We start from the raw sequence: 26,271 nt of genomic DNA on the forward strand, positions 1-26,271 counted from the left end.
CATGATTGTGACAACAGAAGTATTTTCATTGTGATTTCAGGGTTTATTTCATTTTTAAGGTTGGGGTTAAAATCTTGACAGAAAAAGAAGATTAAAGAAATAAACTACATAACAAAAAGCAATTAAATCAAAGGAAAAAAATTAATACAATAAAACTTTTAAAAAGTTTTATTATTAAAAGATTTAAGAAATTTAAGATGTAATTTCTAATTAAACATTTAATTTTTTAATTAAATGTTTTGTCTTTTTAAAGGTTTAATGATCCAATTAAATGTTTTGCATTTTTTAAAATGTTTAATATTCTTCTTGTTTAATTGTATTTTTTAAATGTTTAATTCTGGAAAATATTTTATCTGTAATTTTGAATATTTGTATTTTAAAAATTTTGTTTAATTTCATAATGACATGTATCTTGTTGAATTATCTAATTCAATATTTTGTCTGTTTAATAGAGTTAAACATTAAATACAATTAAATTATATATACATATACCCCCTTTTAATGTTTAGTTTTCTTTTTAAATGCTTCATTGTATTTTCTGTTTAATTCCTATTTGAAGTTTTATTGTCTTTAAGATGTAATTTTCTAATTAAACATTTAATTTTGTAATTAAATGTTTTGTCTTTTTAAAGGTTTAATAATCAAATGTTTTGTCTTTTTAAAGGTTTAATGATCCAATTAAATGTTTTGCATTTTTTAAAATGTTTAACATTCTTCTTGTTTAATTGTATTTTTTAAATGTTTAATTCTGGAAAATATTTTATCTGTAATTTTGAATATTTGTATTTTAAAAATTTTGTTTCATTTCATAATGACATGTATTGTATATTGCTGAATTATCTCATTCAATATTTTGTCTGTTTAATAGAGTTAAACATTAAATACAATTAAATTATATTAAAAAATACAATTAAACAAGAAGAATGTTAAACATTTTTAAAAAATGCAAAACATTTAATTGGATCATTAAACCTTTAAAAAGACATAACATGGGTACTTGTATAGCTCAACGGGTTGAGTGGGTGACCCATGTACAGGGGCTGGTCCTCGACGCAGTGGCTCGGGTTCGAGTCCCGCTCGCGACCCTTTGCTGCATGTCTTTTCCCCCATTTCCTGTTTGTCTCTCACTACGCCTATCCAATAAAAAGCTAAAAAAAAAAAAAAGGCCAAAAAAAGAAAAAAAGACAAAACATTTAATTAAAAAAATTAAATGTTTAATTCGAAAATTACATCTTAAAGACAATAAAACTTCAAATAGGAATTACACAGAAAATACAATGAAGCATTTAAAAAGAAAATTAAACATTAAAAGGTGGTAAAACATTTAAAAAGAAAAACCTTAAAGATTTAATCGAAACGTTAAATATTGGGAAAGAAAAAGAAACTCAAACAAGCCGATAAACCATTTCAAAAAACAATTAAACATTAAAAAGACAAAACATTTGGAAATCAAATCAGACATTAGAAAAGACTAAAAGGTGAGAAAAGAGCAAAACTAAACGTTTAAGAAGAATCAAACTAAAGACGAAACATTTCAAAAGACACCAGTTAGACTTTAGAAGATCAAATTAAACAGAAGAAACAATAAAATGATCAAAAGAGCAAAAACAGAAAAAGGTCTTACAGCGTTTTGTCGTCTGAAATGAAAACATCAAGTTGTTTCTTCAAACATTTCCTCTTTCTATGTTCTTGGTTTGATTGTGGACAGATTTACTAAGAACTCATTTCAGAAAACTGCTTTCCAGATAAAGTCTACTAGTAGTTGAAGGCATTTATCAAACTGATGTTACCTTCTGATCTCCACAAACTTTACTGTTCAGTGAAGAGAATCAAAGTTTGTTCAGGATTTCTAAAAAACCCACAGGTGAAGGTCTGAGAAGAACTCAGATGGATGGTCTAAATGTGAAATCAAGACTCATGGTCACAAGTTTTAAGGCTTCTGTTCACCAGAAAGTTCAAACTAACAGAGAAGTACTGAGAAACTTTGAGTTTGAGTTTTCTACTTCGAGCCATGGTTATGATTTTTCCATACAGACTTTATTTTGCACTTACAAAATAAGCACACACTGAGCAAGTATGTGACAGGAGCAAAAACCACTGACAGGATTCTATACATCCATCACAGCAAGATTTAAAGCCAATAGTGACCATTTCTATTGTTAATTAGCTCTTAAAACTTGTAAAAACTATAGAGGTCAGAAAATACTAAAAAAACAACAGCTGTCGCTCGTAAGTTTCAAATTGTTGGTTTGTCTGACCAACAGCATATCTGATTAATAAACGATAAAGAGAAACAGAAAAAGGCTTTCAGACATATTAGAAGATAATGCGATTGAGTAAACTCTCCTCTCCTCTCCTCTCCTCTCCTCTCCTCTCCTCTCCTCTCCTCTCCTCTCCTCTCCTCTCCTCTCCTCTCCTCTCCTCTCCTCTCCTCTCCTCTCCTCTCCTCTCCTCTCCTCTCCTCTCCTCTCCTCTCCTCTCCTCTCCTCTCCTCTCCTCTCCTCTCGGCTTGGAGACTGGCACCAGATGTTCAGCCACTGGCAAGTTCAGCAGCAGCTTGTCACCGTGTGACATCCAGTCTTTCTAAAAAGGTTTCACCCCCCATCATCAGACTAAACAGTTTTCCACGGTGTCAAGTCAAGATTGTGTTACAGCAGGGGAGAGTGCGATGAAACCGCCTTATTTTGAGGGGATTTACTTTGTGTTCAGCTCTGAGCTCAAGGAGACTACACTGCTTTGAAAGTCTGAGTTCATCTGAGTTCTTCATCGAATTTGTATTTTTGCATGTTTCAGTTTTCTGTGAAATAATAGGCATCACAATGTTTCAGGGTTTACTGTCTATGTAATTTGCTTGATTGGCTATTTAGTACCTTTGTGATTATATATGAGTACATAATTAGAAAATGTGGGTTTTAATACTTGGTATTGCTTCATAATTTTCTCAAGTTTGCTTTAGGGGACAATAAAGCATATGTTAGGTATTGGTTGGTGGAAGGAGTCCATCTACATTTTATGATTTAGTGCCTTTTTGCCTTTTACAATGAAGGGAGTCAGAAAGATTTTAGCCAAAGGGGAAACTGATTACTGCTAATTTGTATTTGTCAATAAAGACATTATAGAGACTGATTTTAAATGTTTATTGGTGTGATGTCAGTGAAAGACTAAAACAACACCTGGACATTTAAAAACTAATAATAATAATATTGATAAAATGTATTTTATTGCTATATTTTTTGGTTGCCCAGACAATGCAACCTGATTCTAGGGTTGTCATGATATTATTACTCTGCCAAGGAACGACGGAGTTATGTGACGATCGATGTACGTTTGTCTGTTTGTCTGTCTATCTGTCTGTCAGCAACATTACTCAAAAATGGACTAACAGATTTGGATGAAATTTTTAGGGAAGGTCAGAAATGACACAAGGACCTAGTGATTAGATTTTGGCAGTGATGTGGCTTATAGTCTGGATTCAAGGATTTGTTAAAGATTTCTGTATCATTGCTAGATAGTGTCACAGCGTCACTGTAACTACGATAAGTGAACATTACGTCAGCTGCCTGCTGATGATCACATGATTGCGATCCTACTACAAATCCACCGTTGTGGACTTATCAGGACTTATCTGTCGGAAATGATACTGATTAAATTGTGGGGGTGTTTCCGAGTCCCATCAATTCCCGCCACCCTCTACATATTTAGGTCATGCGATTCCATACCCATACATAACATACACATGCATAACACACACATGTGCTCAGACAAGGTCATTTTGTTTGTGTCTACATCTATATTAAATGGCCACATTCTATAGTGCCTTGATTTCTGCCACAAGATTTCAGCCTTCGGAAATGATACAACGCTCTCTGAGTACTTTTCTTGTATGTTTCTGTGGCTCAAAAAATTCACAAGAAGCGAAATCTGTAAAAAAAAAACCAAACAAACAAAAAAAAACTTTTCAACGCTGTTTATTGTGTGCTATGGGTCTTTTTTAGTTAAGTTTAGTGAGGGAGAGAAAGTTTCTAACTACATCAGTAAAAGTATGTAGTTCCTATGTTGGACTATCAATCAGATAGGTACTGAACCTTGATTACTTATAATTATGCTCTTTATTATTGTTTTTACTGACATGATATCACCATTTCATTTTTAAAATATTATGGATATTATCTGTGTATGAGGACACCCCTACCTGATGCGGTGATCTCCACTGGTACTATGTTTACTACATCTTAAATTACATACATTCGCTTAGCACCATAAATGAGCATTTAATTGCATTGTGTTGTTAAGGTGCTTCTTCTGCTTAGCTCCTCCTCTGCACAGTTTGCTGTACTACTGTTTGTTGTCCTTTGATTAAAAGTAGTTTTTTGAGGTTGTGTGAAGCAGTATGTGAGTAAAAGAGAAAATCAAAACCAAAGTAGAAGCAGACAGGGCCAGGTGAACCTAATAAGTCATAAGATTCTTTGAATACAGTGAACATAAATGAATGAAACCTAATCTGCAAAGCATGGGTTTTTCCCTCAGCAGCATCACTATTACCGTCCACTTGGTGCTCTCACATGTGCTCTGAAACCCACATTTGCCAAATTTACAAATCTAAATTAAAATAGTAAAGATTTTTTTTTTCCAAAAAGCTTATTTAAGCGAATAAGTGTAAATGTAAAAGCTGCTGTTGACCTCAGTGAGCTTGTATAGGGTTCGCTGCCTGACCGTTCTCCAGTTATGGACGAGAGCGTAAGTGTTTGTACAGTATGTTCACCTCCCACCTGCTGTGTATCAGCCTCGCGTGTGGGCGATCACTGCTCACTATGGAGACAATTATCTCAGCTATAACTCATCCTGTTACTGTAAAATGTCTACTCATACACATGCACATCATGGAAAAATAGCCTGCAGCACATTTGCATGTGACGGCGGCACTTATGGAAAAGAAAATCTTTATTAGGAGACAAAATCAGCTTCTGTTTATGGGAAGCAAATGGTGTGGAATTGTTTTTCCTGTGAGTGCCTGCGTTGCACTGTGAATTATTCACAACGTTTTTTCGATTCACCCACAGTTCAGTAATTTCACTTTGTTTTTTTTGTTTTTTTAATCAGCCAGCTGGTTTACTGGTGGTTTAAAGTAGTGAAGCTTTACACGGCGTTAAACATAACAAAGGAAGTAGTGGGTGGGAACCTGCTTTAAAGTATTAGCATGCACTGCGTAGGGTGGTTCTGCTTTTTTTAAATGTTTAAAAATTCGACAAGCGATGCTGTATTTCTTCTTGTATGAAAAGGCTAATTAGATTTAAACAGCCATAAAGACACTCAAGTGAAGCGTTCGCACAGGTATGTTTATTGTCTTGTGGTGTGAAGTGCATCATTTTTAATGTCACTTAATAAAAAGCGTCTTTGGTAGTTAAATTATCAGCAGCGTACGGCTCACAGCAGGGAAGCTCCAGCAGCACCACGGGTGGTTTATTCATAATAGTCTGTTCTGCAGAGTGTTTTGCTGCATTGAAATTATAGCTGTTATTTATGAAAAGTACCCATATATCAAGTGGGTGTTTCCTTTTTGTCATATCTGACGCTAAAGCTTACTTCTGATAGAATTTGGGATTGAATTATCTAATAATTTGAAACCCTTGTTTCATAGTGTACATGCAACACAGTGTCTGTTGTGTATCGTGATGCTGGAGGAGAATTCAGGGGACCGTCCTCCAGTGTTTGGTCAGCCAGATGGTTAAAAAACAAGTTCTATATCTCTGGTATTTACTGTCTGTAAACATGCATACGCATAAACATGAAGGCACTGCAGGCAGACTACTAATGGGTCAGTGGATCTCAGGACATAAACAATGCTGTGTGTGTCTGAGTGCTTTTGTGAAGTATACACAACTTGACTCTGTTACTAATATGTGTGGTCCTCAGCACTGTAATTGAAATGCTGTAAGAGAGCACAAACATGGAGGTGAAAAGAAGACAGTAGCTCTTGCAAGACCACACGTTTCACATCTAGTCTTAAACTACCAGAGTTGAGACCACAACATCATCAGAGATACAGCCTGCAGTGAGCATTGTTTGTTCATCTCTGACCCAAATATAACTGACATGCACGCTCACTGAATACCAGGTGTGAAAAGTTGCTTTATGTACCTGTAACATTATGGCACAGACGTTTTTTTGGAAGCTCTAAAATCTGTTATTTTCATCCATAGATTTTTGTTATAATAAATTATCTCAGTTGGTTTGAAAATTAAAGTTTTCAATGGTTGAAGAAGTTTTGTGTTATTTAATAAAGTACAGGTTGCAATTACTGAATTTAAAAATACTTACTGAGGTTTTGGTACCAAATGTACATAAAGTGACACATGTTAAGGTGCTCATTTTTCTGTGATGGCACCTGTCAGTGTTATGATTTATATAATGTTTAGTTTAATCTCTGACTGTGCTACATATTGTGGAAAGGGCAGATCGTGGACATGATAACAAATTAATGGAGCAAGAAGTACAAGTTTTCCCTCTGAAATGGAGTGAGCATAATATTGAAATGTGTTACATTTTTACTCATTGTGAGGTCATTTTTCACACCAATATGCACCTCTATGGAAACAGCACAACCATGGCTAGAAGCAGAGGTAACGCAAAAATGTCTTTTGTTCAGTACATAGTTATAGTGCCATAAATCAGAACAAAAGAAAAAGTCAAAGCTGAAATCCTTTGATTATTTGTTTTACAAAAAATTGTAAAAACTTGGAATCATCATGAACTAGTGCCTACAGGTGTTACCAGTACCAGAAAAAATTGTGACTCTCCATACAATAGATATTTTACTACCGGTACTTAGATTTTAAATTTGTTTCAATGCGTGTCTCTTATGGGCTCAGTTCAGACCAGGACAATTAAAAAGTCTCTGAAATTGTCTCACATAACTGTTGGTCACAGCTGAATCACTAATGGCTTCATGGTTGCCAAACACTGCAGATTTTTTCTGATTTCTACAGAACCTGTTCAGGGCCAACAGTTAGTTTTTTGCTGATTTTTTTTAAATGAGACATGTAGAAAACAGTGATGTTAATGTGATAAAATGTAGTGTTTTCCCGCATAAGTTCCCAAACTACTCATCTGTGCCACTTCACAGATGAGTAGTTAAAGGATTGCTGAAAAGGTGGAAATTGCCAAATTTAATGCCATTTAATCAATACTATTTGGAGAAGTTCTTGAAAGAGAAGAGTTGATCACCACTCTGCAGAGCACTGAATTGGAGAGGTAGTTTGGTCAGTAGTGTGTACTTAAACTGAAATGTTAGTCAGGATTCAACATGAGGCTGTCACCCAGATAAGTTCAATATTTCAGAACTTCTGCTAAATTATTTTTACCACAAGCGATTCGCTTTTACTTGAATACAATAGTTGTCAAGCAACTTCTGCTTTCGTGGAATATCTTTGTACTATTTCCTGTCCTGCATTTCCAACAGACGTCAGTAATATATTGGTTTAGCAGCAGCACTTGCAGCAGCTATAGTTTCTCTGTAGTGTGTTGGTTTGGGTTAAACTCTATATAACCCCACTAAAGGCCACTGATTTCACATTTATAGTACAAATTGCAGTCATTATAAGAGAGGAATGGCTCAGATTTCACAGTTAGTACAAAGTGCCGTGGCCAAAGTTGCTGCGAGAGTTTGTATAAACAGGATACACAGACTATATGAACCTTTCTTTTGTTGATGTGAATTATGCATGACTCTGAGGAATATTTCAGTACCACTTTGGAGAGCTTTGACACTAACTCCTCAGCACTTGACAGCGTTCTGCTGAAAGGGTGGAGAGATGCGTTGGCTGGTGTGATCCATTGGAGGATGGCAGAATATCCACTGCTGCGTTTCCACTGTGGCCTCCTGCTTGTTGTTGTCTCACCGTTTCCACGTGTGTTCATCTCCACATGATGCATAATCACACCTCTGTCTGCTGTGTCATGCAGGCCCGTCTTAGCGTACAGTGGTCCAGCAGAGACCTGCTGCCTTCACTGGTTTCACCATGTGTGGTTATATAATACCAGAGATAAGGATTCTCTTTGTCACATTGGTGGTGATGGCGTCTCACACGGTGAAATCTGAAAATCTGAGACAGCTTTGAAAACCTGCAAATTGCTAGAAACGCTTACAAGCACATTGCATTCTGCACAATTTTAGGTTTTAAGCGGATTTGTGGCGGTCAACATGTTAACTCCTTTGTATAATAGACTTTAGTTGTGTCTCCTCAGATGACACTCAGGTGGATTTAACTCATCAGAGGCTCGCTCAAGTAAATCAACTTGCAGCTGCTGTGCTCCTATTTGTAATATGGCCGTGCCTCAAGTTTGAAGCAGAACATTGCTGACTAAGTCGCGTTGTTGTAGTGAGAAACGTGGCATCAGAACCAAGCGAAAGAGTCAGAAGTCAGTTTTCTCAGCATCAAATCAAAGCTAGACTGAAGCTTTCTAAGTGGGCAGCGCATGACACTCTAAAACACTCCGAGGAAACTGGATCACTTGTATCCAAAGCTCTACCAGGCAGACCAAAGGCGACCACACCATCAGGAAATCAATACATAAAGCTTGGTTCATTAGGGGGTAGAAAAACAGCTTCATCACAGAGACAGAGATGGCTAAACAAAGAATGCAAGATTCTAATCAGCAATAGTCACGTCCAAAGGAAGGCTGTCTGGTAGTGGTCTCTTCTCAGGACGGGAAACAGAGGCCAAATGCCGAGGGTGGGCTACGACATGCTAGCATTTCACAAAGAATGATTGAAAAAAATTAATGGTGAATCAGTATTGGAGATTTACCTGCTCTGTAATCAGACACTTGCACCAAATAGACTTCATCCTTACCAAGAGGTAGACTTGAAACTTTCACTTATCATTCCTGGGTGCACTTGAAGGTTGAGAAAGCAAAACTTTCCTGACCACTTGAAACTCGTTGTCATGATGGGATATCATGAGTTACTAGCTCTTACATAAACCTGTAGAGTTCATGCCAGCTTGAATACATGCTGTCAAAGGCAAAATTCAACTTTTCACATAGTTTCTTAAGCTAGCACGATTGTTGTTGTAATTAAAGATGTATGCAGTTCTGGAGCATTACCCCACAATTGACGAGGGAGCACTGTATTTGGAACCGATATGCCTATGATAGCATGGAACCTGTCATTCATAAATAGGTTTCTTCATTAATAAACATGACTATAACTTGTTATGTATAGTAGAAATATGAGTGACTAAATTAGGACACTTGTCTTCTGTTTATGTGAGATCGACTGAGACTGATCAGTTCGCCTCCTTCAGTTTCTCCTCTATTTTCTAAATAATTCACTGTTCTATCACTTTTATTTCTTACTAAGATCCATATCTTAAATCATTATTAATGTTTGTGAGACTCTGTTTTAGTATAATCTGGGGCTGCTTTCAACTTATTTGCTAGCCGGTAGCATAGCTTTAGCCACTGTGAGAGCAGCTAGTTTCCTGATTTGTGGCAAAAGCTTGTGTTTCTTGTCCAGTTATTACCTAAGAGAAATTTCTGAGACCACAGAGGGACAACAGACAGAGAGAGGAGGCATCATCAGATCTGAAGTAGCACATTTAATTCATCAATAATCAGTCAATAACTTACTAATACCAGTAATTAAAAAATGGCAAATATTGGCCACAATAGTAGGTCAGGCTGATAATCCATCTGTCCCTAATGTAAACCTGAAAATTTGCCATTTACCAAATAATAATGAAGTAATGCTCCATCAGTCAGTAGTGACTATGTAATTTTACACTGGTGTATTTTTACTGATGCAGTCACTTAACTTTGTGTTTCAAAATGCTAACTTTCAATATTTGTGTGTGTGTTTCATCCCCAGTGTCTTCCGTCCCTCTGCTGCCTCTGAAGCCATGGACTAGAGCTGCATCTGGTCCTGACAGTCCTGTGGTCATCAGATGGCTTCTCAGCAACCCTCAGCGAAAATACAGAATGTACGTTGTCACATTCAGCTGCCAGATGACATTAATAGGATTATACTGGGGCATATTTTATAATTTTATCATCAACAAATCCCATCAAAAGACTAACAACCAACAATGAAGCGATCCTATTATCAAGTTGTTGCTTGTGTAGCCAGAAACTGATTTATAACTCTGTGCCACAGACACCCACTGTTGTCTAAAAACTATTAAAAACACATGAGTGAGCAACACTGCTGCTCTGGGTAACGTGCCCCTTCATTATAATGGACACAGTAGTTTTTGTTGACTCAAACCCACATGCAGCCTTCTGTATGAGGTCTGTATTCAGATGTTATGGTTAAATAAAAGAAGCAATACGGCGGTGCAGAAATACTCCATTGCATATAAAAGTCTTACATCCAAAACAATATATATTGGTACAGAAATATTATCAGCAAAATATAACCAAAGCCTCAGAGGTAAGCGTATTTATTATGCAGACAAATGGCATGAACGGTGTTATCTTACTGTTAGGTTATTGATCATGATGCATTAATGTGGAAATAGTATTTTACTGCTGTACTTGACCAAAGAGAAGCTAATTTGAACCACATTTTATACAACTGTTTGTTCTTTCAGTATTTAATAAGCTCACAGAGGTGGAAAATGTTTTTATTTACTCTAGTATTGTGCTTATGTACAAGTTTAAGGTACTTATCTTTACCTGAGTATTTCCTATTTATCCTATTTTATACTTCTACTGCACTACATAACAGAAGCAAATATTGTACCTTCTACTCCATTACATTTATCTGACAGCTTGTGTTACTTTTAAGATGAACATTTTATTCATTATACAGCAGACTTACTTAAAAATACGGCACATTGTCAAAGATTAAATCAGTGCTTTCCAACCATTTTGGCTTCTGACATCGTGTAAAAGTCAGTGTGCGGCTAGTGTCACGTTTCAGATGTCTGTGAGTTATTAACAGCAATCAGTAAATGTTCAAATGATGCAGCATCTCACCAAAAAGACAACAAGTCTAAAAACTAAAAACAGATTTGTGTGTCAGAGCTTAATTTTCTTATTTCTTCCCTCAGATTTTTCTGTTGTCTCCGTACATGAAACTGTATACAGGCGGTCCTCGATTTACGTCAGAGTTCTGTTCCTACGGTCCGATTTAAGTCGATTTTCACCCTAAGTCAGAACTCTGGCAAAAATTTAAACAAAGCAGTTATGAGCATCACGATATTGATCAGTTCTTCAGAAAAGTCATGAATACCAGTGACTTTCATGCAGTTTCATGGAGATGGCTTTCCTTTTCTTCGAAGCACAGCCATCAGAAGAGTCTTACTTTCGCTTGGGAGCCATAATGAAGGGCAAAAAGTTAGCGAATGTAGCACAATCCCAGGTGGCATACAACCGTAGAATGTAAACAAAGCTGTATTATAGCACCGCAGGACGACGTATTTGTCCGCTCCGCTCACCAACTAGTTTCACGTAACCAGTTTGGACGTAACGACGAAAGCTGTAGGTCGAGGACGTCGTAAACCGAGGAGCCCCTATATATATATATAAAGTAATTTACCTGCAGCAGCTACAACAGTAACAAGCTGCTGACACAGTGATGCTTCACTATGAATAATCTAATGATGTCAGATATATTAATGGTCTAATAATATCATTTATAATAATGTGTCAGTCAGAGGGGACAAAGCGTTGTTTACTTGAACACGTTTTGCCACTAAAAATCATATAGTAGGAGTATTTTTACGCTGCTGTATTAGTACTTTTACTTAAGTTAAAGATCTGAATCTTCCTTCTCCCACTGTAAGGTCATCATATGTTGTGTATGTACAATTTTATTCCATTAAGTAACTGTCTTCAGCTGTTAAACAAATATAGTGTAGTAAAAAAAAGACAATATTCACTTCTGTAATGTAGTGGTGCAAATGTACTATGCATAACAAAATTTAATGATGTTAAATGTACATAGTTACATTTCATTTCTGCTCCTAATACCATTGGAAATATCAATATTTATAGGTATTCCTTATGCTGAGTATTATAGTTGAATGTTGTTAATTGTTAAATATTTTTTTAACCCTTTCTGGAAAAAAAAGAAACATTATCTTAAGGCTTGAAGACGAGAGCCACGGATAAACCCAGAAGTTTAAAGTTGCAAAAGACAGACAAACACATCAACATTGTTCAGTCATTTCTTTAGATTCTTTACCAATAAGATAATTGTGGCAGCTTCATCCTTTAACATTAGACATTTTTAATCTGACACTGTTTCCTGTAAAGCCGTCACATTTCCTAGAAGCGTAATACATTCATAAACATGCAACAAATATGCTAATCGCTATAATGATTAACAGGAAACTGGATAGTCTGAGGTTCCTCTGGCCCACGTGATTTTACGTCAGACACAAAAACTTGCATCAGGGTGTTTCTGAGTCATAATTACCTCCCACAGGGAAGGTGATCAGAATAGGGCTGTTCTTAAAGGAAAAGATGAGGTCGTGGTTTATAGTATTTAGCTATTTTGATGTGTCGCTCCACACCTCTAGACTCGGTGCTTTTTGCTCTGAAAAGCAATATTGGGATTCTCTCTTGATGGGCAGCCTGTTATTCTGCACTGAGGTAAGTGTCCACCCCTGGAGTGTAATTATGTGCACATGTATTGTCCCTTCAGAAGACAAATACCTGAGATCGGATTTTCTTTAAGAGGTGTCCCAAAACTGAAATAATTAGTTTGCCTTTTGGTCTGTAAATATGTGTTGCAGATATAAAGGTCCAAATGAAGAGAAAACTGTCTTCCTCGGAGATGAAGTCATTTTTGGCTCAGCAGCTAGAATCTCATAATATCTGGTAAACTTTGGTCCTAACTGCTGCTGTTGTCCAACTTGCGTGTCCTGTGCTTCGCTTCTCTCAGTACAGTAATGCACATGCAACACAATGCAAATGGTTGACAGTAACTAGGTCAGCTAAACTACAGCTTAAGTGCAGCTTTGACTCATTAATAATGCATATGATAAAGACTGAAGTTGCTGGGTCTTGAACAAAGATATTTTTCTCTCTGATGCTAACAATCGAGACACACTCAGCTGCACTTTTTCATGTCGTAGACCTTCAGTTTTCATGTGATGATAACAACGACTGAGAGGACGTTTCCAATCTGAGATGTCGTGGTCAGTGAGCTCTGCCGTGATGTGCTCTGTCAGACTAATCCACCAATATTACTCAGCCTCGGAAGCAGGAAACAACAGCATTTGTGTCTGTCGGTTCACCACACCGAGCCGAGACCTGATGGACAGTCATGTCATGTTGCATTCAGAGGGTTAGAGCCTGTCTCATGCTCACTGCTCTGAGGCATGGGCAGGGTATGTAGCGTGCTCTCACTGCCCTATAGGTCAAAGCCACAGATCTTAGCAGCCTTCCAACCTCTGGTCTGCACACAGAGGCCTGGTGTCAGAGTCTCGAACCTGTAGGTGTTTGTTTCTTCACTGCTCTGTGCTCCGTTCCTCCTTCACCCACACAGCCTCAAGTGGAATGAAAACTATGCATGGACTCATTCATTCCATGGGCTGAGGGAGGGAACGCATCTTACTTGTGTTGTTTATCACCTAACAAGGCGATGCTTGTTGATCATTAGAGCCCTGGTGCTATATAGCTGTGATTATAAACCTGCTCTCCAGATAGGATCATACTCAATAACATCACACTGAGTTACCCGATGCCAAAAACAGTCACAAGGCATTCTTCCTGGCTGTCCAACTCGGAGACTTGGCGCAGCCCAGATACTGGATTGGACCCAGAGACCCCTGCTTGACACCCAGTGGCAGGAAGAATTTTAGTGTTGTTATGATCACGGGCAGTGGGCCAAAGGCTTTGGAGTAAGCAGGTGTGTCCTGGATGTGACCGCTGGCTGTGTTGTTAGTATTACGTCTTAGATGCTGGATATTATGTTATGACTGTTCGCAAGCGCTGGGAGGAGTGCTGGGAGTGGATATGGGAGTGCTAGTCACCGTTCTATGAACTATCAGCTCTATGAAGCATTACACATCAGCACAAGCAGACTGAGGCTGCTGGCTGGGATTAAAATAAGAGACAGAGGCAGTCCAGTGACTCTCTCAGGAGTTAGTGAGTGGTGAGTTTTTAAAGGTGTGGCTGAACACCGCAAATGCCTCGTTTAAAACCTGTTGTGTTTCTTACCGATTTTTGTTTTATTCCAGATGAGAACGTGAAGGCTGGCGTCCACCAAGGCCACCGCTGCACCTTGGGCAGCACACACACATGATCACATGACTCTGGACATGGACGCGGTCCTGTCAGACTTTGTTCGGTCCACAGGGGCAGAACCGGGTCTGGCAAGAGACCTGCTGGAAGGTAAGACCGTCAAACTACCTTGTAAGAGGACTCACAGTTTAGGAATTTCTGTTTTGATCAGCTCCTCCCAGTTATGCTGCGGTTGCACTCAAGAGGAAAGAACAGAGGAGGAAAGGAAATGAGAGGCAAAGAAAATAATGGAAACAAAGGACGGGAGGAGATGAGAGGGCCTTGCAACAGAGAGCCAGCTCGCTGATTTAGAGGCCAGTGTGACGGCTTTACGAGTGCACTCCCCAGGGAGAGCTTTGTGCCCATTCATTGGAACTCATTGAGGAACAGAGTGCTACTGGCATTTGTATAGGTTAGATATAGTGCCACTTTGAAAAAAAAAAAAACACAGAGGAGCAAAAGTGCACACAACAACAGAAAGCTGGTAGACGGTCATTTGAATCTCTGTAGAGGATGTTGTGTTTGTACTTCCATTTCTTTCTTGGAAAAAAAATCTGCCATTTCAGCTAATTTCACCTTGAGGAAAGAGATGTTGAAGTCTAAATGCAGATGCAGTTTTGTCGACCATACAGGAATAAAAGCACAGTAATCACAGCTGTCTGTAGCACGTGTGTGTCCTGGAAATATTTCTGTCTGTGGGTAAAAAATGCATCCAGAGTCTAGCCTGATAAATGAAAGTCCTGGGCATCAGTCTCTCTCATCTTTTTCTGATTCTGCTTTGGCTCGAAGCCACAGCGGAATATGTGACATTAACAGACACCAAGCTAGACTGTGAACTAAGACGAGACAGACATGAGCCCGGATGTCCTGTTTCTGTCTTCTGCCTGCTGCTCTGCTCTGCTCTGATGTTAGCTTAGCTTTCCAGACCAGCATCAAACAGCTGCTGTGTGACCCTGTGCTCTGAGTCTGGGTGATGGAAGAGACTCAGACATGAGACAGCACCACATGTGGTGCTGCCCCCTAGAGGCTGCTGCATGTACTGAATACACACCACTGATTGACCTTTGTTGGCACATTTTATGAGTTCTTGTGTAAGATTTTTTGGCATTTTCACAGGGAAAATTCCAGTTGTCAAGCCTTTATTGCTGCTAATAAATTTATTAGTGTTTTTTTTGTTTTTTTTGCTGCCAACAGCCAGGACAAATGAAGTAGCTGAGACAGTGCCCTCCATACCAAAGTAATAGTAGGCTATTGCATTTAAAGTGCATTAGCTGCTGAGTGGTTTTCAGCTGAACCTTAAGTTGTGTTCCTGGATCAGTGCAGTAGCCCAAGAGATCTATACAGTGGAATCGGTTTTGCATTGATCCACAGCGATTAGCAGGGCCAGGTTTTATGTTCAGACTTCTGACAGTCATCATGTCTGGAGGTCAGCACAACTTCTGCCACTTACCTTACGCACAGAGTCCATTAATGGACTGTCTTACACAGACAGATAATATGCAGGCACCACCCTGAATGTTTGTATTTGCAGGCATTAATGGGAGTTTTAAGAGGTCTGGTTAGCAGACAGCTCCTGTGGCACTGTGAGAAATCACACTGAGATATAATAAGACTGACTTGTGTCTCTTAAACCTCGAAGGGATTTCTGTTCAAGAGGCAGCACCCAGAGAACACAACTGTGTCTCCGCATTAGTTTCCAGTATGCCTGCGTCTCGGTGTGGGTCCCTCCTGCACATCAGGGTATTGCTGTCACGACATTAAAGGATCTGTCTCTTTTCACTATCTTCATTTTTGTGACACCACCCAACCTCAACACTGTGTTCTATTTCTTCTTAAGATGCAGCATGTTTCCTTCAGGCAGAAGCACTGCACAGCTTTGCTCCAAGAGGCCTGTATTCCATTATCATTGGGGCTCATTATTCTAAAATTTTAAAGATCTGGGAGTTTATCTGCATTTCTTGAAATATTAAATAGACAGCGATCCAAAAAGCTTGGGGAAATAAAAGTGCATTGATAGTTTTTGTTTGTGTCTTGAAGGAAAACTGGTTTATCTACAATGTACTTCACTGTTTATTTGCATTGTATCTCAATTTTTCCGTGAGATAGCTGTGTTTACTGTAAACTGTACTGGACAGTGTCCTGTTGCACAGAAAACAATCACTTTTTTCCTTGTTTGCATGGGAACAGATCTGCAACTAGTGATTGTTTTTGTTTTGATTAATCTGTTGATTATTTTCTCAATTAATCAGTTAAGTGTTTGGTCATGGTGACAAATGTCAAGAAACAAGACAATATTTGCATTTAAGAAGTTGAAATCTGGCAATTTTGACTTTTTTTTTGTCCTAAAAATATTAAAATTACTCAAACTAATGGATTGATTATCAGCATAGTTAGGGATTCATTTAATAATTGACAACTAATCAATTGATTGTCTCAACTTTACATAGGAATGTAGTCAATCACTATAAAGTGGGATGTTTTTCTGTGAAAATCTACAAATATAATTCAGACATTATTAAATTATTGTACTTAATGAGCAGCATTTGTTACCGATATTTATAATCAGAGCCAATGTGCTAACAGCCAGATCTTTCTTTTTGTCTTGCAGGTAAAAACTGGGACCTCAGCGCTGCTCTAAATGATTATGAGGAGCTCAGGCAGGTCCACACTGCCAACCTGCCGCAGGTCTTTAACGAGGGCCGCTACTACAAGCAGCCAGAGACACGTGACACGCCCACCCATGTCAGCAAGATCGACAGGCCGTGTGCACTGAAGCAGGAGGACAATGCACAAGGTAGCAGGGTCGTCTCAACATGGCCACCATCAACCCCTGTCGACGTTTTTTGGCATTTGTTCCTCAGTTATCCATTCGATTCTTCTGTTCCCTCCCTTTCAGAGAAGCGTCTGTCCCGTGGGATCTCCCATGCCAGCTCTGCTATCGTCTCCCTGGCAAGGTTGCAGGTGGCCAGCGAGTGTACCAGCGAGCAGTTCCCTCTTGAGATGCCCATTTACACATTCCAGCTACCAGACCTCAGCGTCTACAGCGAGGACTTTAGGAGCTTCATCGAGAGAGATCTGATAGAGCAGTCCACCATGATGGCTCTGGAGCAGGCCGGTGAGTACTACAGGATATAATATAACACATTCATCTATAGTACTTCTCCTGCAGTTGATACGAGATATGCAACAGAATCTCATGCGCTCCCAATTTAGACTGCACCGAAATGCCGAAGCCTCACAAAGCAGCAGCAGAAATTAGAAATGCCAGTAAAAGTCAGACAGATGCGGAGGGCGAGACTGAGATTACAACAGAGATACAGAGCAGATCAGAGCAGCAGCATCAGCTGGAACGAAGATGACAACAACTAATTCAAAGCATCCACGATCCCGAAGGATTCATATCCCAACTGAGGCTTTGAACTGAAGGAGAGAAACTAGTTAGTGAACTTTCAAATCTTCCAGCAGACTTTCCCACGCTGAGACTGCAGGGATCACAAAGCCTCTCACCTAATTCTGTTCAAGATCTGGGAACAGTCAACCAAGAGGAACATTGGCTCAATTAAGAATTAACACATAAATAAGAGAGGAGCTGCCTTCATAATCTTATAGGCACATTTTAACCACTTAGCCAAGCACAAGATAGCATCTCATGTCTAGTGAGGAGTGAAGGATTTATAGTTTTCAAAATATCAGCACCACAGTTTTGACACTCGTATAAAATGGGTGTTTCTACAATGTAGAAAAGGTAGAGTTATGTGTTGGCTCCGTTTTATGATTGGTTGAATCTCAGCCATAATAGTACATTACATATGGATCCCTCTTTGATGTAGCATCATAAGAAGCACTTGAAATTATATAACTTTCCAGGAAATTAATTTAGATATCTAACATGGAAGAACTTTAGCCTGAGAAAGCATCTGCATTTACACTGAGGGGTGAATGATTCAGAGGTTTTTCCTGTGTTTACTGTTGTTAAATAAATGATGCTGCCAGATCACCCCGGGCTCAGAGCAGTGAGGCCGCCTGCAGTAAAGCAGTGTGCTGCGCCCAGAGCTGCCAAACAGTCGTCTCTCCCTCAGGGATGCTGGCAGGACAGCGATGGAGTGGAAGCTGAAGATACTGTAAAAGTTAGGCTGAGGAGGCAGACATTCAGAGGGATCAATCAGGGACAATTTCGAGTATTTGAGGGATCGTCTTCAAATATTCCTTTACTGAGACTGATACCTTCTGGCTAAATGTTCTTGCTACTGTTATATACTATTAATTTACACTAGTTCAGTCTGAATATAAAAGTGATGCACACGTGATGAACACTTCGTGATGCTTCTCACTGCACCAAGTATTTGTGACATTTCTGGCATTTTTCTGAATTCAACAGTTTAAAGTCACAATGAGACCAAAAAAATCAATCTGCAATCTTTCCATGAGAAAGATTTGCAGAGATATCTCATATCTTTGCTATGTGGAGTTATTTTATTGGTTGTTATATCTAAATTGAACTTGCTATAAAACTGCTGTTGGAGTTTGTGTTTTTGTATTATTAATAAATAAATGAGCCTTTCTGTTCATCTGCTTTGATTTCCTTTCCCCCCACCTATGACTCCCCAGCCGTCCATCCCACAAAGATCTCTCTTTGAATTGCCTCTCCTAAGCGTTTATTTGTTTTTCTTGTGTGCTAAGGTTTGTTTTTTTGTTGATTGTGCTCTTCTCTTTGTATGATGATCTGTTAGATTGGGTACGAGTATTGGGCCTGTAACGCACAAAGAACAAAAATAAATCTTACCGAAACACTTTTGTGTGTTCATGTTTCAGTTTGAGCGAAATCTGAGTTGAACATTGATTTTAGAAACTATGATTTTGTTTTCTTCTGTCGTTCAGTTTTGTATAGAACTCTTTTTAAAAAGTTTTTTTCTGACATTTTCACGATGCACTCACTGTGTTGTGTGCAGGTCGTCTCAACTGGTGGTCCACCATGTGCACCAGCTGTAAGAAGCTGCTTCCTCTGGCCACCACAGGGGATGGGAACTGCCTTCTGCATGCTGCCTCTTTGGGTGAGTTATTCAGTTTATTTAACATATAGTTTGACCGCAACATTAACAATATTATCTTGAGCCTTCCATTTAACATCAAGTTTTGCTGTGGAGCTACTGTGCGAGTTAGTGTCTAAAAACAGTGGTCAGTGAGTTAGAGGAAGCTAAGGAATTAAGGAAATGATTGAGAGGTAACTGACCTATTGCAGGAGATTTTCATCTGTAGAATTTCAAAGATGACGGCATATTCAGGTATGTGCTGAAGGAGATGTTTGACTCCCCAGTGTGAGGATTGCCAGAGCAGCGAAGGGTTAGAGGCACCAGAGGTAATGTAATCTGCACTGACAGTCGGAAAACTGAGGCTCTTTGATGAGTAACGTAAGATGTTTTAAGTCAAAGAACATCTTGTTTCAGTCAACCGCCTGCAGTGGCCGTGTTGTTTTGCGTCCTCACTCTTTACATGTGGTAATGTGTCATACGTGTGTGTTGATCAGGGATGTGGGGCTTCCATGACAGAGACCTGATGCTGAGGAAATCCCTGTACACCATGATGAAGAGTGGAGCAGAGAGAGACGCTCTGAAGAGGAGGTGGAGGTGGCAGCAAACCCAACAGAACAAGGAGGTCGGGAGAGCGTCCATCCTCCTAAACGCATCACGTCTTCTTTCACTAATGACACATTAATACATCCGTCTGAGCAAGCGAACAGATGAGCCACTCGTAACCTCAGTTAATAAGTGCTGATTTTAGCTTCTTCGCTGAGCCGCACATTTGGATTTTTGCTGCGAGGAAAATTGTCTTTCCATGATACCAAGTGTGCATTAGTAGCAGTGCTGCTAATGCTGTCAAATCCTCTGCACTTCCTCTCCCTTCTCTTGATGTTCATGGATTAAAGTATTTTCAAATCTATTAGAAAAATTGTGTCACCAAAGATAGCTCAGGCTAAGAAGTAGTCCAGATGCTCAAGTTTTAAAAACGCCCAAGGCGTCCTGGTGGCCCAGTGATCTAAGACATATCTCACATAACGCAGTGTCCTGGTTTGAGTCTGGGCAGGGACCATTATCACATGTCAACCACCTTTGTCTAATTACCCTGAGCTCTTCACGGTGTCTTTTATCAAACATCCATTAACAGCAAAAACATGACAAATTGTCAGTGTATGAATGTACAAAGCTCCAGGAGATAACCTTGTCTGGAATGCAAATAGCGATAATGAATAATAATTGGGATTGTGTGGGTGAGTAATGCACACACTGATCAGACTTTAAATTTCTGGGTTGTGTGTTTGTGCAGTCGGGCCTGGTGTACACTGAGGAGGAGTGGGAGAGAGAGTGGAACGAGCTGCTGAAGTTGGCCTCCAGTGAGCCTCGAACTCACCTCAGCAAAAACGGGAACACCAGTGGAGGGTGAGGCCTTTGACTCCACTACAACACACCAGTTTATCCTTCTGACTGCAATCCAGCAATACTTGCTCTATAATCGCTGTATCAAATGAACAGCATGAAACATGGCAGCTGTAGCAAGTTGTGCAGTTTTCATCCTGGATCAGACATTACAAGTCTCCTGCTGTGTTTCATAGTCGTATGTGCTGAAACGCCAGAGGGAGCCCACAATTAAAATGAAAGTGACCTTCTCACTAACATCAGTTTGTCAGGGAAACTAATTGTTCCCACTTGGAGTGTTTGTCTTTCAAACTGCAGCCTGGATTTAATAATATCGTTGCAGCTAACATGTGAGATTGTGCCATCTACTGGCTGCCACCAGTATGAATCATTTCTGCTGTAATGGCCTCCCCTGAGCTGTGTTACTTTTAGCTGCAGCAAGTTGCATAAATAAGCGTAAGAGTGGGTTTATCTCAGGCTGCAGAGGCAGATTGGAAACTAACTCTGGTTTCCTCTTCCTACGCAGAGAAACCATGTGGTTTGCCTCCGTTTCCATATTCACTGAAATAAACATACATGCTTTCTCATAGCGACGTTTGCTATAGCAACAGTTCAAAGAACTGTGAAGAACACAAAGTCTCATTAAGGTGTCAGCTTAGGTTTGGATGTTATTTAACTACTTAAAATGCCATTTCAGTTGTCTGCGCTCACAGTCGCTAATTTTCAAAAGTTAAATGTAAAAACCTCATTACCAATAGTTACTGTGTGACAGCAAGATCTGAAAACAACACAATGCCACTGCATTATTCCCCGAGTTGACTCATCCAGTACAAAGCCCTCCATCACTGAACATATCCCCTTTAAAGAGAATAATTTACTCATTTATTCTGCTGGTTTTAACCTCTCATTGAGTTTGGCTGTAATATAGTAATCAGGTTAGAGATGTTTGATGGTCCTAGTGTGAGATGAGCCCCTAAATAGGATGAGTGGGACTCGCATATTAAGAGGCTCTTTATTAGAGTGAATTTGGCAATGTGGCTGTTTGTGTGGCTGACAACTTAATTGTTGCACATCCTCTGGTTCCCTGGTGGTTGCATGGCTGAGAGCTCTGCCTCAGCTTTTTCTCTCCAGCCCTCCCTCCCTCCCCTGTCCTGCTTTCTTTTATTGAAACACGTGTTGGAAAAGATGGATGCTGTTTTCTGTAAAAGGCAGCTAAAAGAAGGAAGGAAAATGGCTCCAAGATGAGCAAATTAGATTACACAGGCACATGATTAGCATGGACATTTGCTACTTTAGCTGCAGATGTTTTCGAATCAGTCAGTACCAATTCAGGAAATTGCCACAGTATGCCTGAGTGTAATGTGTGTGTGTTTTTCCCTCAGGGTGGATAACTCTGAGGATCCAGTCTATGAGAGTCTGGAGGAGTTCCATGTGTTTGTGCTGGCCCACGTGTTACGCAGGCCGATCGTAGTGGTGGCTGACACGATGCTCAGAGACTCAGGAGGAGAAGGTAGACCGACTGGCTGCAGCTTGATTTGATCTTCTACAGCACAGTAAGATAAGCAACAGAGTGACACTGACTTCTGTGTGTCTAACTGAATTCCAGCGTTTGCTCCCATCCCGTTCGGAGGTCTCTATCTGCCCCTGGAGGTGCCTCCGAGTCGCTGCCACTGCTCCCCTCTGGTCCTGGCCTACGATCAGGCTCACTTCTCTGCACTCGTGTCCATGGAGCAGAGAGACCAGCAGAGAGAGCAAGGTAACCAACTGTCCAACGCCACTAAACCACCCACATAATCTTGACAGAAAAAGCTGACGGCATCTTCAGGTCACAATATTTGAGATAGACCTTTTCTTGACCTCCCCCTTTATGAAAATTCAAAGTTTGAGCTGCCGTAATGTGCGATAGTTCGTCAGCCTTTGCTTTTAACTTAGTGGGTAGATTGCGAGAGTGAAGACGAGTGGTCTGCCTGTCCTGCTAGAGGTGAATAATGTATGACACAGCAGTCTAATTACCTGTGATCCATTATTAAAACAGGCCAGTTGGCAGCAGGAACCAGGGAGTGGCCAACTTGGAGCAAAAGTGGACAGCATGCTCCTTTTTCTCATTTATTAAGAGTTGATCAAATAATCCAAGCCTGTATGTGATCACATGTCTACATTTATCATCTGCAGTCACTGTTGTGGGTTTGGTTTGTCACGGTAGGTGTGTCTGTTTACGTGTTTGCCTCCTTTGCAGGAATTTGTAACTTGGTCCTCCGTGGAGCATATTGATCGTGTTATGTCGTGGCAAGGGAGTGTTGATTTTTCCATTGTTTTGCCCATTCAGATGCCAGCGTTCCCACTCCGGATGCGTTGCTCATTCTCGAGGTCAGAGTATTCCTCACATGGAGTTCCTTTAATTGACAAATAGTGTGGATCTCCTTGACAACCAGTCTTAGTAGTCACGGCACTCTTTCTGTATCTGGCTCAGTGGGTGGAACTCACTTGTCATTTGCGTGGGCAGATGGCCAACTCTGTCTCAGTCTCTTTTTCTCACTCTCCAGCGCAGATACTCTTAGCTAATGGTTTCTTTCTTCTCCTCTGTCTTCCTCCTTCCCCTTTTTTCTCTCCGTTGCACTTTTCTGAATATGTAAGGTTCTATTCTCGGCCTATAGACACCAACCCAGTTATTATGTCGGGGTACGACCACTGCAGACTAGCAGACAGACATGATTACTAACCTGCCATCCTTGCCCTGAAGTCATTCGCCCCCACATCACATGAAAGCCAGCCTACCCCACAGCCCAGAACTATTCAGGACTTCTGCTGGGTGTTTTAATGTGGCTGAGGGGATTCTCTTCCTGTCCACCAGATGGTGCATATGTCCACAGAACCCACTGCAGCTCCATCACAACACTGCATGGCTGTACTTTTTCATTCTGGTACACGGTGTCCTGTGATAGGATCAGAAAGCGTTTTGTCTGCAGTCTCTCTCCTGGATGTTATGAAAACACTTGCAGGCTTTACTTGGTGCATTTGTATGTCATGTGATGACTCATATTACACTGCAGTGATACAAATCTGTGCTGCCCTGATTGGGATTTTCTGCCTCTGCAAATGCATGACGTGTATTTAGAAGTTGTTAAAGTCGGCTGTCTGCATTTTTCATGTAATTTGTGAATTTCAAGACGCAGCACTGTGTCACCGTGGCAGCTCATATCTCTGAACCGATGCCAGACAGACAGACAGACAGACAGACAGACTGACAGACCTAATCTTCCACTGCCTATTAGGGCAGAGTAGCCCCAGCCAGCCCTAAGCCCTCACCACATCACCACGTATGGGCAGGGTCCCGGGGCTGCTGGGGCCCCAACAAACCAAGCCCTCTCTCCTGACAGTCAGGCCACTGTGTGGTTGTCTCAGGTGGACGGTTGCTCTCAGTTTCCTCCCAGCACAGCGAAGAGCATCTGAGTAGCTGCTGGCCGTGTGTGTGTGTTCAGGTGTCAGAGGCTGGGTTAGAATACTGGCTCTTTCTTCAGCCTGCTGTATGGAAGATTATAGTGGAGTCCCTCATAGTAACCTGACTCTAAATCACTCTGACAGATCATGCTACTGCTCCGTTTCTGGCCTGCTTGCATGACTTCTGGGCCAGCATTCATGGTGGATGGCGAAAAACAACAACATGGGCGCGATGAGGTTATTGCCAAGAATCAAAACTTTCTTTTATTTCAGTTTTTTTTTCTGAGCACATCCCAAAGGTGCAGTCAAGTGGTTTTTTCTGAGTAAAGCAGCAAGGTGGCCCTATTGTCCCGTGCACATGCCTATGTTTTCTATCAGCCCATTGCTGCTCTCCTGCTGTGTGATAATGACAAGCTCCTCAGTAGATGCCAGTGACTATCTTTCATCAGCTTGTTTGTGCTCCTGTGGTTAAGCGACGTATGAGAGGAACTGACCCTTTGGAAAACTCTGGAGCTATTTCAAGCTTTGGTACCAAAACATTTCCAGGTTTTCTTTGGCATCCAATCATAACATTTCTAGCGCCCCTTTTGAATAAAGTAAATGGTCGTCTTTTACACAAAGACCACCTACATACCAGAGTGGTGTAACCATCCAGCTCTGGTCAGGTTTCACATCTTAATCTGTTAAATACACCCAGTGTATTAGTCACCATGCATTCAGTTTAATTAAAGCAATATGGCAATCAGCATGAAAATCCTATTTGTTGTGGTTGTATGTGTGACTTCACATGTGATGTATTTTTAATTGCCACCATGATTCTGCTGTTAAAATGTGAGGCAAAGAGGCTCAGGCTTGTTTATATGCATGACTGCTGTTTACTCTGGTGAATTGGGCTCTATAAATCTGCAGCTGTGCTGAGTGACCAAAGTCAAGAATTCAAATTTGTGCATTTTCCAGACAGTACAAATTGTTCTTGAATCTCAAAACCAAGGGAACATTGACCCAGTGTTTCCTGCCGCATATCAAACCTTGCAATAGGTGGCCTCTGAAGGGAGTAGAAGAATAGTTAGAAGTCTTTTTCATTCTGCAAATCATTGACACAAAGCTGACATGTTTGAAGTTCTCATTTTACAAAGCAAAAATAACACACAGCAAACATGTTTATGTCCAATCAAGTCACATAAATAAATGCTTAGAAAGATCATCTACCTCATTTCCAACAGCTGAATCCTCACATGTTACACCCAAGAATCCCCCCCGAATCAAGTTGTAAACTGAGCAAAGCTAAGCGGGACAGCAGTTATGTTGTTGAGTACATGGCCTGCATACCACCGAGGGCTGTGATGTCATCCACGCATAAGCTATGGGAATCGGTCATTCAAGGACAACAAAACAAGGCTGCTAACAGGGATAGTAAATACATTACAGCACACTTTAGTCCCCCAGAGCTCAATTGGCAGTGTGGAGTCTCTGAATCTGGACCAGGCCCAGGCTGGAACAACAGCACACACAGCACTTTGGAATGGCGAGAAAGGAGGACAGCTGCATCGTGGGAGCCAGGACGGCACCTCACAAACCTCCGCTGCCTGCTGCATGACCCGAGTGGGAACTGAGTGGGAGCTGGTTCACTGTCTTCTGCCTGTCGCTGTGTGTGTGTGTGTGTGTGTGTGTGTGTGTGTGTGTGTGTGTGTGTGTGTGTGTGTGTGTGTTTGTGATTATGACTGTTTTTTTCTGGGCAGGACTCTTCTAGGAAAGACCCTTGTTCAAGAAAAACATTTTTCCATCTCAGTTTACAGAGCTGCCATGCCCATGCTCTCATTACTGCTCGGCTGTGTGGCTGCAGGCATTAGTCATGCATTTTTGTAGGTAGGTGGTGTAAGATTAATTGTAATTTGCAGGGACAGCAATGGCAAACTTGACATATCAGGACAGACTTCTGGATGAGCCTAGTTTTGTCATCAGTGCTAATAGTGGTGTGTCTAGTCCACCAGTTAAAAATTGTTTCCTCAGTGACTAATGGTGCCAGAAACCAATGAGTGATCATGTTATATGTAGATGGGTGTGGCTGGACTTCCTCCAGAAGTATCATCACAATGCATGTGTCATCAGTATTTTTGACAACTGGCATGCTTTTATCATGCACATTACACCTAAGCAGAGGAACAGAAAAAGACACATAAGGGACAGAGTG

At 40.4% G+C, this 26,271-nt stretch overlaps 1 protein-coding gene across 8 annotated transcripts in view; it reads left to right on the forward strand.

The window, feature by feature from the left end:
• The window catches only part of otud7a (OTU deubiquitinase 7A), a 52,000-nt gene that overhangs the window by 13,851 nt on the left and 11,878 nt on the right, over positions 1-26,271 (forward strand). For all 8 annotated transcript variants that reach the window (XM_055009415.1, XM_055009413.1, XM_055009414.1 and 5 more), the window contains exons 2-10: positions 9,869-9,980; positions 14,190-14,343; positions 16,841-17,026; positions 17,129-17,347; positions 19,182-19,283; positions 19,757-19,884; positions 20,554-20,666; positions 22,025-22,152; positions 22,249-22,398. In XM_055009415.1, coding sequence (XP_054865390.1) covers positions 14,259-14,343; positions 16,841-17,026; positions 17,129-17,347; positions 19,182-19,283; positions 19,757-19,884; positions 20,554-20,666; positions 22,025-22,152; positions 22,249-22,398 — 1,111 coding nt within the window. In that variant the 5' untranslated portion in view covers positions 9,869-9,980; positions 14,190-14,258. The remainder of the gene's footprint in view (positions 1-9,868; positions 9,981-14,189; positions 14,344-16,840; positions 17,027-17,128; positions 17,348-19,181; positions 19,284-19,756; positions 19,885-20,553; positions 20,667-22,024; positions 22,153-22,248; positions 22,399-26,271) is intronic.

The sequence above is a fragment of the Amphiprion ocellaris genome, chromosome 3, assembly GCF_022539595.1.
Source record: "Amphiprion ocellaris isolate individual 3 ecotype Okinawa chromosome 3, ASM2253959v1, whole genome shotgun sequence".
In the NCBI taxonomy this organism is placed as follows: Eukaryota; Metazoa; Chordata; class Actinopteri; family Pomacentridae; genus Amphiprion; species Amphiprion ocellaris.